Below are 12,864 nucleotides of genomic sequence, written 5' to 3' on the forward strand. Positions count from 1 at the left end.
ATATAAAACGTGGCAAAGTCTATATATACTTAGCTCACAGAGAAAAATAAAAGAGCCAATAGGAAAAGAATATAAGCCAAACAGCAATTATCTTTCATTTTTTTAAATCCTGATTTCTACCCCTTCTACTTTTACTTCTCCCTTTTCTACTCAAACTTAACATGGCCAAAGCAGCAAACTCTTCATTTCTACCCAGATCTGTCCTTCTCCCAGTCTTCTCATCAGTAACCAGCACCAACATTCCCCACACCAAAAATGTGGACATCATCTCTGATTTGCCTCACTTCTCCCAATCCATCCACAACTATTGGAGCTTCTGCTCATAAAGTACAACGTGTCCACCTCTTTGGTCTCTGCTACCTCTCTAGTAACAGGCTGTAGGACCTCTCACCTACTACTAAAGTGGTCTTCTTATTGGTCTCCATGCTTCCACTCCTGTCCCACCTATTGTCCCAATCCATCCTACACGCAGCGGTCAGAGTCATCTTTTTATAAAATGAACCATGTCATGTGACTCCCTGCTTAAACACTTAGAATAAAATTAAAAGCTTCTATGGGGCCTTTGAAAAGGCCCTACTTGATATACAACTTTTCCAACCTCATCTCACACCACTCTTCCTTGGTTCACTAGCTTTACCCACACTAACTACCTCTCTGTTCCCCAAGCATGCCAACTCCTTCTTGCGTCTGGGCCTTTGCCCTTGCTGTTTTCCCTGCCTGGAATGCCTTTACCTTTCTTTACAGGAGTGATGGTTTAAAACATCTACACTTTTTGACACTCTTCAAGGGACTCACTTCTGACAAAAAGAATAAGGCAGAAGTGACAATGTGTGTTATTTCTAACACTAAGTCATAAAAGGCGATTTTTTATACTTCAGTTAAAAAAAAAAAAAGTAATACAGCTACCTACTTGCTCTTTCTTAGAGGACTCACTCTAAGGCCTTGTTTCTCAATCTTTTTTCACTGGGTACTTAAGGAGCCTTCTGACATTATTTTCCTAATAGTCCTCCAATAAAATTTTAATGCCACAAACATACTGTACATCTGTTTATGTATCATGGCTCTTTGGAAGGCTACAAACCATTATAAAATCTGAGATTTTTTTGCCTTCCACCTCAAGAACTAGTTTTCACCCTCTTGGAGGCCATTATTGGCCCCATTGAGAATGAATGCTATAGGAGAAGCCAGCTGCCAATGTTGTGAGGAAACTCGAGCAGTCCTATGGAAAGAACCATGTGGGAAACTGAGGTCTCTTGCCAACAGCCAGCAAGAAGGTCTTTTGCTAATAGTGATGTGAGCGAGCCTTCTTGGAAGTATATCCTTCAGTTGACTTCAGCCCTAGCCAACATTATGACTAGAACCTATGACAAATCCTGATCTAGAATCAGTAAAATGCCCAGCTCTTAAAAACCGATAAAAAAAAAAATGTGTATTCAAGCCACTACGTTTTGTGGTAATTTGTTACACAGCAATAGAAACCTCATTTAGATTTTGGTACCTGAAAGTGGGGTGCTGCCACACCAAAAACCTACAATATGGAAGAGGCTTTGGAATCAGGCAGTGGGTGGAAGATGGCAGGTCTCTGAGGTAAAAGCTCAAAAAACCTTGAAGAAACTATTTATAGAAGGATGATACCTTTGAGGAGACTGTGGGTCACAGCTTAAAGAAAAGTGAGGAAAACCTTATTGGAAACTAGAGGTAAGGGGCACCTGGGTGGCAAAGTCGCACAGTTGTTAAGCGTCTGCCTTCGGCTCAGGGCGTGATCCCGGCGTTCTGAGATGGAGCCCCACATCAGGCTCCTCCATTAGGAGCCTGCTTCTTCCTCTCCCACTCCCCCTGATTGTGTTCCCTCTCTTGCTGGCTGTCTCTCTCTGTCAAATAAATAAATAAAATCTTTAAAAAAAAAAAAAAGGAAACTGGAGTTAAGTAAGAAAATCCTTGTTTTATACTGGCAATAAAAATTTAGCAACACTGTCACCTGTGGGAATGGAAAGTAGAAAATACCTAACAACGTGTGGGATCAAACTAAGATTTCCAGACAAAGTATTGAAGGTATTGCTGGCCTCTGGCTGCTTATACTAAAATACAAGAGGAGAGACAGAGGATGTGACTGTAAAATCCTTTGTAAAAAACTCACAAATATCCAGTTTTGCACCTCTGAAAAACCGTTCAAACAATAGGGCTTCTGAGAAGCTTGAGGAAATCGTCACTCCACTAAGCTCACTCTAAGACATTTCTGGGTGTGGCTTATATCTAATGGAGTGAACCATTAAGAACCACAGGAAACCCACAACGTTTTCTGAAGAATTTTATTGGAAAAAATACTACCACATTATGCCTGTCTTACCACTGGACACTGGGTGTGTGGGTGCAGATTAATTTGTCTCTTTAGTTCCAAAGTCTTCAAGAGGAAATATTCTCAGAGGATATACTTAAGGAACTACACCCAAGAGCCCTCATCCACATCTGAAATTGATTTAGATGACAAAATTCTAGATTTTGCACTGATGCTATACTGGAATAAGACTTTTAGAGGGTGTTAGCTTGCAAGTGGAAAACAGAAAAATTTGTGACCAGAGGAAAGACTGTGGTAGTTTAAAACATGCCTACCAATTATTTGACACTTACCTTCAAAAGCTGGAGCTGAAATCCCCTCCCCTGGAGTGTGGACTGGACTTAGTGACTTGCTTCAAGTGAATACAATAAGGGAGATGTGATGGTGTGTGATTACCATGACTAGTTCGTTAAAGACACCATGGCTTCCTCATTGCTCTCTAATGGATCACCTGCTCTGGGGGAAGCCTGGTTCCATGCCATGGGGACACACAAGCAGCCTATGAAGAAGGTCATGTGGCAAAGAACTGAGAGGCCTTCTGTCAACATCCACAGGAGTAAGATTTCCGGGAAGATCCTCCAGCCCAGTCAGGCCTTCAGCTGACTGCAGCCACAGTCCCCATCTTGAGTAGAATCTCATGAGCCAGAACCAAGCCAAACCACGCTCAGACTCCTGACTCTCAGAAACTGTGTGAGATAATAACTATGTGTTGTTCTAAAATACTAAATTTGAGAGTAATTTTTAATAAAGCAATAGATAATTAATAAATGTAGCTAGCTGCTTCTCATACATCACAACTACCATCTTCTTTAAGAGCTCTTTCCCTGACCATTCCTTAACTAAAACTGCTGCCACTCGAAACCTTAGTGTCTATTCCATCCCTGTTTCTTTTCTTTGGAGAACTTATCAAAGTCAGTAATCTATTTATTTCTTTAGGGTCTGTCTCCCCAGCTCCCCCAACCAAATTACAATTCATGAGGACTGAAATGTTGTCTGGTCACTACTATATCCTTAATATCAGTATAAGTCCCAATAGTTTTGTAAATAAAGGAAAATGCTCGTATTTGTTTACAAAGCTAAAGAAATGCAAATTAGAACAAGGCAAAATTTTTTACCTACCAGGAGAATCAGCAAACTAAGGCTCACGGGCTAAATGCAACCCACCACCTGATTTTGTAAGTAAAGTTTTATTGGGCACCACCATGCTTTCCCATGTATGTTATCATCTACAGTTGCTTTTGCACTACAAAGGCAGAGTTGAGTAGTTGCAACAGATGCCTCATGGTCCCGGAAGGCTGAAAACATTTACCATTTGGCTATTTGTAGAAAATGTTTGCCAACCCGATCCAACAGACTGTTAAATATTAAAGAGTGTGATGATATTCTGTGTTGGTGAGGGTGCAGAAAAGGTACCCTCATATATTGTTTGTTGAGAGTCAACAGGCACAATCTCTTTGGAGGGTAGCTGATGACATCATCACATTTAAAATGCACATACTCTTGAGACCCAATAGTTTCACTTCTAAAAATTTATCCTAGAGCAATATTTGAAGAAATTCACAAAGATATGGGGGAATTTTCCCTAGAGCACTATTTGAAGAAATAAAAAAGTAACAGCCTAAATATCTACCAAGAGGAGATAATTAAATAAATTACGGTACATACATACTATGAAAGACCACTGTAGTTACAAAGAATATAATAAAGCTATATGTACTGCTATTTTTAAATAAAAAATTATAAGTAAAAATACAAAGTTGCAGTAATGTATAATATAATCCCATAGATTATAATGTTGTGCTTCTGAGTCTATAAAATAGTATGTTTTAGTTGTTTCACTAATATACATACAGCTAAAATAGACTAGCTTAATAGACTATTGTATGTTAGATATATATTACAACTACTTATATAAACTGGGTTAATTGGTACTGTAAAGAGCTCAAGACAGAGACTTTACTCAGAAATTCGTTCTCACATAACTTGTCTGTAGCTTCATGATTTGTGTTTTCCACCAATGAACCATGACATTTTAGATGTAATATTCCAAAAGTATTTCCCCCAAAAACCTACACATTACATTTTTAAAGGAACCTCTTTTCACTGCATCTAAAGGCAATGAGAAAGTAAAAGTTTTGAAGTCACATTGTTTTCCTGAAGGCATTAGGTTAGCCAACTTAACCTGCTTTTTAAAAAAAAAAAAAAAAAGGAAAAAAAAGCTTAATTTGCTTTAAAAGTGGGCGGGGAGGTAGATTTTTGTTTTACCATTTATTTAGTAAAGAACCAGAGACAGATGAAAACCAGTTTTTTAATACGGATGTAGTTAGCTTAATTACCAGCCCAATTATCAGTGCTCCTAAGTAAAATGTTCCTGCATAATTTAAATATTCATGAATTATTGAGTTTCTGGTATTTTGATCAGCATTGTTATAGTGAAATGAGACATACGGAGGTAAGTCAAGCATAAGGCAAATTATTTCTTTAAAAACAGTCTACATATGCAGAGAGGTAGAAAAAACATTCACCTAGGGATTATGAAACCTGGTTTCTAGTCCCCCAGCCTCACCGAAAGAACTATGCTATTTTAGACAAGTGTTTTTAAACTTAGTTTTCCATAAAACATACGTGTATATTATGTTAGGGATTGTAATTCCAGAGAAAATAACAATATTGTTATTACAAAATTTCTTCAGCATTTATATATCCAAACCCAAACCTCCACTGGGATTCTACTTCCTCCTTGAAGCTTTCCTAGATTATTCTGGTTCACATACTCTCACTTCCTGCCCTAAATTCCCTCCACACTCGGCACTTTAGAATTTCATTAAGTTGCTTCACAGATTAGTTTGACCACTGGCCAACCCAACTAATTCCTTAAGGACAGCAACTGAGACTTTCAAAACTTTTATTTCCTCACTACCTTTACATTCAATAAAAAGGGTTGCTTTTTTCAGGATGTAGTTTTAAAAAATGTAGTCTATCTACTAAATGTACATTAATGATTCAAATTTTTCCTTAATGGCAGTATCCTAACTCAGGAAGATTTCTCTAATAAATGCCTTCTATTCACACAGCTAATACTACCTCCACAGAAATGTAATTTGCTGCATAAGCTGCCATTTTCTATCCCTGTCCTTCCCTGAAGTAACTGATTCTCTTTATCACCTTTGGGATCAGCAGAGACTCTCATTTTCCCTGGTATCTAAGCGATACCATTTGCTCCCAACCCCACATCAATCCTTATCAAAATCCTAATGGCCTTTTTTTCAGAGATAGAAAAATGCATCCTATAATTCATTTGGAATTTCAAGGAACCCTGAACAGCCAAAATAATATTGATAAAGAATAACAAAATTTGAGGTCTCATATTTTCTGATTTCAAAACTTATTATAAAGCTACAGTAATCAAAATAGTGTGGTACTGACAAAAAGACAGACATATAGAACAATGGAATAGAATAGAAGACCAGAAATAAAACTTCGCATATATGGTCAGGTGATTTTCAACAAGGATGCCAACACCATTCAATGAAGGAAAGGACTGTCTCTTCAATAAATAGTGCTAGGAAAACTGGATAGCCACATGCGAAAGAACGCTTAACTCACATCATATACACAATAACTCAAAATAACTTCAAGGCCTAAACCTAAGACCTAAAACTATAAAAACCCCTAGAAAAAAACACAGGGGAAAAGCTTCATGACATTGGGTTTGGCAATGATTTCTAAAAGCACAGGCAACAAAAGTAAAAATAGATAAAATGTCCTACATCAAAATTTAAAACTCTGTGCATCAAAGGACACAATCAACATAGTGAAAGGGCAACCTACAGAATGGGAGAAAATTTGTAAATCATATATATAAGAGGTTAATATCTAGAATATATAAGGAATTCTTACAATTCAATAACAAAAAAATAAATAACCCAATTAAAATATGGGCAAACTCAAGAAATGAGAAGACAGACTAACAGAAAATATTTGCAAAGATGCATCTGATAAAAGGACTGTTATCCAAAATATACAAAGAACTCTTCAAACTCAACAATAAGAAAATGAACAACTCACTTAAAAAGCAGCCAAAAGACCTGAACAGACACCTCACTGAACAAAATATACAAATAGTAAATGACATATGAAAAGATGCTCAGCATCACAGGTCATCAGGGAAATGCAAATTAAAATAATGAGATACCACTACCTACCTATCAGAATGGCCAAAATCCAAAACCTGACACCACTAAATGCTGACAAGAACATGGAGCAACAGGAACTCTCATTCATTGCTGGTGGAATGCAAAATGGTGTAGCTACTTTGGAAGACAGTTTGACAGTTTCTCACAACACTAAACACACTCTTACACGACCCAGCAACTGTGCTCTAGCAGTGTTTTACAAAACTAAACATACTCTCACCGTACAATCCAGCAACTGTACTCCTTGGCATTGATCCAAATGAGGTGAAAACTTGATTACACAAAAATCGACACACGGGTGTTTACACAGTAACTTTAACCATAACTGCCAACACTTGGAAGCAACCACGATGTCCTTCAGTAGGTGAATGAGTAAACTGAAGTACAACCAGACAATGAAATATTACTCAGTGCTAAAAAGAAATAAGCTGGGGCGCCTGGGTGGCACAGTCGTTAAACGTCTGCCTTCCGCTCAGGGCGTGATCCCGGCATTATGGGATTGAGCCCCGTATCAGGTTCCTCCACTGGGAGCCTGATTCTCCCTCTCCCACTCCCCCTGCTTGTGTTCCCTCTCTCACTGGCTGTCTCTCTCTCTGTCAAATAAAAAAATAAAATCTTTAGAAAAAATAAAATAAAATAAAAATAAAAAGAAATAAGCTATCAAGCCATGAAAAGATATGGAGGAATCTTAAATGCACACTACTAAGTAAAAGGAATCAATCTGAAAAGGCTATATACTGTAGGACTCCAACTACCTGACATTCTGGAAAAGGTAAAACTATGGAGACAATAAAAAGATCAGTGGTTACCAGGGAATGGTGGGAGGGAAGGATGAGTAGGCAGAGCACAGACGGGTTTTACGGCAATCGACCTATTCCACATAATACCGTAATGGTGGATCTATGTCATCACATATTTGTCAAAACCCACAGGATGTACAACACCAAGAGTGAACTCTAATATAAACTATGGACTTCGGGTGATAATGATGTGTCAGCTTAGGCTCATGGATTGTAACAAAGTGGGAAAGATTATGTACGTGTAGGGACAGGTTATGTAGGAACTCTACTTCCCACTCAATTTGCTGTGAACTTAAAAGTGCTTAAAAAAATAAAGTCCATTTTTAAAAAGGGCGAAGAACTTAAATAACATTTCTACAAAGATACAAATGGCCCATAAGTATATGAAAAGATGCTGAACATCACTAATTATTAGGGAAATGCAAAGCAAAACCACAATGAGGTATCACCTCGTACCCGTCTGGATGGGTACTTTCAGAGAAACAGGGAAAAGAACAAGTGTCAGTGAGAATGTAGAGAAATTGGAACACTTGCACAATGTTGGTTAGAATATAAAATGGGGCTGTTGCTATATAAAACAGTATGGTGATTCCCCAAACACTAAAAATACAATTACCATATTGTGAGATGACAGAAAATATATATTGGTCTCTGCTGCAGGTTCCTGGCACAGAGCTCTTGAAACCCTTGTAATTTCCTAACTGCATCTTTTGTTCTAATATTTAGTCTTTCATCCCAGTTCCTGACACAGGGTTCCTGAAACTCTTATAATATCCTGGGTGATAGGTGTGTCTTTGGTTCTACTGAGGTGACCCTACGTGAGCTCTTGGATGAGGGCTGGTCACCAGAAAGAACAAGCCATAAGCAAGTTTGGAATTTTCAGCCCTGCTGAAGTGGGAGAAGGAAAAAGGTTGAAAATGGAGTTAATAATTGATCATGCTTAAGTGAGGAAGCCTCCATAAAACATTATGAGTGGGGGTTTAGAGAGCTTCCAGGTTGGTGAACACGTCCACATGCTGCTTCCAGGCTGGTGAACACGTTCACATACCGGAAGGGTGACACACCTCAACTCTATGCGGGCAGAAGCTCCTATGCTTGGTACCCTCCCAGACCTCCCACTGTATCTCTCTTCATCTGGCTGTTGATCTGTAGCTTTTAATAAACTGGTAAATATAAATGTTACCTTGGGTTCCCTGCTCTGGTAAATTAATCAAATCCAAAAAGGGAGTCATGGGAACTTTCAATCTATACCCAAGTCTGACAAGTTATGGGTAACCTGGGGACCTATTACTTCCAACTGGCATCTGAAGTGGGGTGGGAGCAGTCTTACGGGACTGAGACCTTAACCTGTGGGATCTGATACTATGCACTAGGAGACAGCGTCAGAATTTAACTAAATTGTAGGGCACAGAGCTGGTATCTTGGAGAACTGCCTGGTGTGGAAAAAAACCCACACTTTTGGTGACCACAAGTATCAAAACTGAAGTATCCTGTGTGAGTAGTAAAGGAGAAACACAGGGGGAAGAACTGGGTTCTTCCCCTACCCAGGGGGGGGAAATACGTTTTTCACTAAAACAACTATGATCCAGCAATTCCACTTCTGAGTATCCAGACAAAACAACTGAAAACAGGATCCCAAGGAGGTACTGTACACACGTTTATAGCAGCATGATTCATACTGAGGTGTCTACAAGTAGATACACAGATGAACAAAACATGGTTTTGTCACACAATGAAACATTATTCAGCCCTAAAAAGGAAAGTCTGACACATGCTACAAAATGGATACACCCTGGGGCGCCTGGGTGGCTCAGTCTGTTAAGTGTCAGACTCTTGATTTTGGCTAGGGTCATGAATTCAGGGTTGTGAAATTCAGCCCTAAGATGAGCTCTGCGCTGGGCATGGAGCCTGCTTAAGATTCTCTCTCTCCCTCCCCCTCTACCCCTCCCCTGCCTCCCTCTCTTAAAAAAAAAAAAAAAATGACCATTCTACTTTCTGCTTTATGAACGTGGCCTCACTAGATTCCTCATATAAGTGGAATCATACAGCATGTGCCTTTTTATGACTGCTTTATTTCAATTAGCATGTTTTTAGGTTGTATCCTTTTTTTTTTTTTAAAGAGATCTTCATAATTCCTTTTCCAGAACAAGTTCCAGCCACTGGGATAGGATGAAAATATGGGACAACTTCTGTAATCAACTGGCTGAACTAGAACGGACAATGAATTCCACTTACACGAAACTAAGCATTTTAAATTCAGTAAATACCGCATAATAACTTAAAACTAAAATTGCATTTTGATTGACCTCTAAAACTTCCATTTCCAACAACTGCCTCAATTAATACTCAAACTCATGTTGAGTTCCAGGTCTTGCAGACACTATAAATAGTGAACAAGAACAGATATGGTCCCTGTCCTCACAGATCCTACAATCCAGAAAAGGACTCAGACAAGTAAATAGAAACTTGAAACGCAATCACAACCCCTACACCAAAAACATGCAAGCAAATAACTGCATTCAGGTGTAAGTCACAATAATCACATAATAAACTTATTTTCACATTAAAAAGTAACCCTTAATTTCTTTTAATATAAAGATGCCAAATTAAGGCTGTAGAGGTTTTCATGTCCCTTGCTACGCGGAGGAAGGCAGGATTAAAGCCGGCTGGGCTCCCGTTCAAGTTCCCGAACGGAGCGCACGGCTAGGGGACCACCACGCCTCTCCGGAGGCGCGCTCGCCCTGGGAGCGCCGGCGGAGCCAAGCGAGCGCTTCTTCCCACCTCCCGGGGGACGGCGCTCTTCCGCGGAGCCCGGGGAGCGGGGGCGGGGAGCGGGAAGCAGGGCTTAGCTCTGAACCCCTGGGGGACCCGCGCTCCGCCGGCGAGCCCAGCCCCGGGAGGAGCTGCCGGCGGAAGCTGAAAGCCACCCCCAGAGGCCGACAGCACATCAGGCTCGGCGCAGGGCGGCCCGCAGAGACCGGGGCGGGGTGGGGGAGAGGGGGTAGGGAGAATGTACCCATTCGGATGTGCACACTGGCGGAGGCCACGCAGCTGCCATAGTTGAAATCGTCCTCGATGGAGGAGCAGGGGTAGCGGGGGTCGGGGTCGGCCATGTCGGCAGCAGCACCCCAGCGACCCCAGGGAAACGACTCGGACTCAACGGCCTTCGAGCCACTTCCGGGATGAAGCGCCCCAGCCCCAACTAGCCGAGCGCAGCTCGCGCTCATCGATGCGCTCGCCTCAGTGCTTCCGTGAGGCTGAGAGGAAGGAGGTGACTTCAGGTTGGGGCGGGAGAGAAAAGTGAATTACGTTCTCTGCGTCATCTGAAGTGAAACTTCTCTCAGATTTTTCCTCAACAAGGTTTTTAAATCCTCTGACCCGGAGAGTTGCTGAAAGTGACAGAAGAGAAGTCCCATCCATCCGTCCTTTTAGCAAACACCCATCTCACTCACATAGTCCTTCAATAATCATGCGGGAGATACACTTTTAATTATTTTTAATATTAATAATATTCCCTAAATTTCTTGAGCACTTTCTGTGCTCTGAATGAGATAATGCCCCATGAGCACAGAAGACAAGCGCCAACCAGAGAAGACCGGAATGATGCAGGCAGGTTCAGATGGGGGCAAAGCTTAGTTAGGATAAGATACAGATGACAAAGAATGAGACTGGATAGATAAACAAAGGCTGGGTCACTCGCTGTGTGCCAGATGTGGAATACATGGGAGAGTGCCATGACCAAAGGCAGGGAAGAGGGAATATCGTTTTAATCTAAAGGAAAAGATGATGGCAAATATGATGGGATCAGAGTGAATACTCATGCCATTGCTGTCATTCCAATACAAATATGGGGTGTAGGTATGCCCAGAGAAATATCATCCCAAGGTTCCTTGGAATTTTTTGATGAGTTTGCTTTGACCCACCCACATTTGCCTAGTCCCCACCTTAACCATTACACTCAAAGGAGTTAGTAAGTGGAGCTCAGAATAGCTGTGGTATTGTCTATTCTGAAACTAAATCCTTAAATTTGATGTTATTGGAAGATTTGTCAGAAGAAATAAACTCGCTTCCATAAAGATGAGCAGAAAAACCTTACCTTTTATGATTTTCATTTTATAAGCATATTACTCGTGTCAATATAAAATCATAAAAGGTATTGTTAAATAGGACAAACTGGAGTTGAGCTGCAAATCCATGTCTTTATAATGACCAAAAACAGCACTAGTAAAGTTTGATTCCCTACCTCTTACCAATTACAAAAAATAAATTCCAGATGGATTATGGATCTAAATGTGAAAGACAAAACAAAATTTTAAGAAGATAATAATAGGAAAATATCTTTATGATTTGGAGGAAAGCAAAGGTTTATGAAACCAGATATAAACTAGAGTTAACTTCAAAGAAAAATATTGACAAATTAAGCTATATTAAAAATTTGAACTAGTAATCAAAATATTTATAAGAGATTGAAAACGAAGTCATAGAATGGGTGAAGATATTTTACACATGTAATCTACATAATGCTCTTTTCCAGAATATAAAAACAATTGTTACAAATCAAGAAGAAAAAAAAGAGAGGCAGCCAATAAAAAAAATGGGCAAAAGCCTCAAACAGGCACACCACACACACACACACAAACACACACATGCCAAATGGCTAAAAAACTTAAAAAGATGCTTTCCCTCATTAATGATCAGAGAAATGCAAATAAATGCCACAATGAGGTATCTCTACACAGATGGCTAAAATTAAGAGGTTGACAGTTCCAAATATTGTAAAGGATTAACTGGGACTCGAACTAGAGCTGGCTTCATCGACATGCAACCTGGGAATTTGCACAGGGTCTTGCTCTCAGAAGGAATTTGCACTTGGTTTAATGCTCAGTGTTCACCATTTTGAAATGTTTAATAATTTTGCCTTTCAACTTGTGTTTTAAGAATGAAAGCACAATGGAGTATGAGCAGAAGAAGTTTACACAATATACGAGTGTCCATTCTTCTTTGCCAACCATTTGCATTTAGCATCCAAGATGCCCCATGTGCACAGAATTCTATTGGACCTACAATGCATGGGAGTTAGAATAGACTCAAAACCAGTACAAGGTAAGTGTGTTATACTACAACTTAGTAAAGGAAAGGGGTGGGAGGGCATAGACAGTGCCAAGGGCTGTTTTACCAATCTTTCCTTACCTATCAGAACTTACTGAGAATGCAAAAATAAGGCAGTGGTGTTCTAAGAAGCATGAATGTCCAAGGAATCCTATCATATCCTTTTTCATTTGTGTCAGTTCCCAATGTTAGCCAAGCACGAACACTAAAAATGAAGCTATTGAAGGAAAGAGAAAGGGGCAATCATGGTTTCTTCTCTTGTCCATCCTTATCAGTAAGCTGAAGGTAGAGAGTGTTAGTAGAATGTGCACATCTCAAGAAGTGAAATAAAAATATGCTGACCTAGTTGTATATGCAGCTGTTCCACAGTTCTAGTAAGAATGAAATGCATATGTATATACAGGCTATGAAATACAAACTGTGT

At 39.8% G+C, this 12,864-nt stretch overlaps 1 protein-coding gene across 2 annotated transcripts in view; it reads right to left on the reverse strand.

Moving 5' to 3' along the window:
• TMBIM4 (transmembrane BAX inhibitor motif containing 4) overlaps positions 1–10,558 on the reverse strand; it is a 28,642-nt gene extending 18,084 nt beyond the window's left edge. Inside the window, exon 1 of one of the 2 annotated variants that reach the window (XM_002924709.4) lies at positions 10,348–10,550. In XM_002924709.4, coding sequence (XP_002924755.3) covers positions 10,348–10,444 — 97 coding nt within the window. In that variant the 5' untranslated portion in view covers positions 10,445–10,550. Of the gene's footprint in view, positions 1–10,347 lie in introns of both variants that reach the window. The other variant, XM_019805380.2, reaches the window with a different exon arrangement.
• Between the last annotated feature and the right edge of the window lie 2,306 nt (positions 10,559–12,864).

Source organism: Ailuropoda melanoleuca, chromosome 15 (genome assembly GCF_002007445.2).
Source record: "Ailuropoda melanoleuca isolate Jingjing chromosome 15, ASM200744v2, whole genome shotgun sequence".
In the NCBI taxonomy this organism is placed as follows: Eukaryota; Metazoa; Chordata; class Mammalia; order Carnivora; family Ursidae; genus Ailuropoda; species Ailuropoda melanoleuca.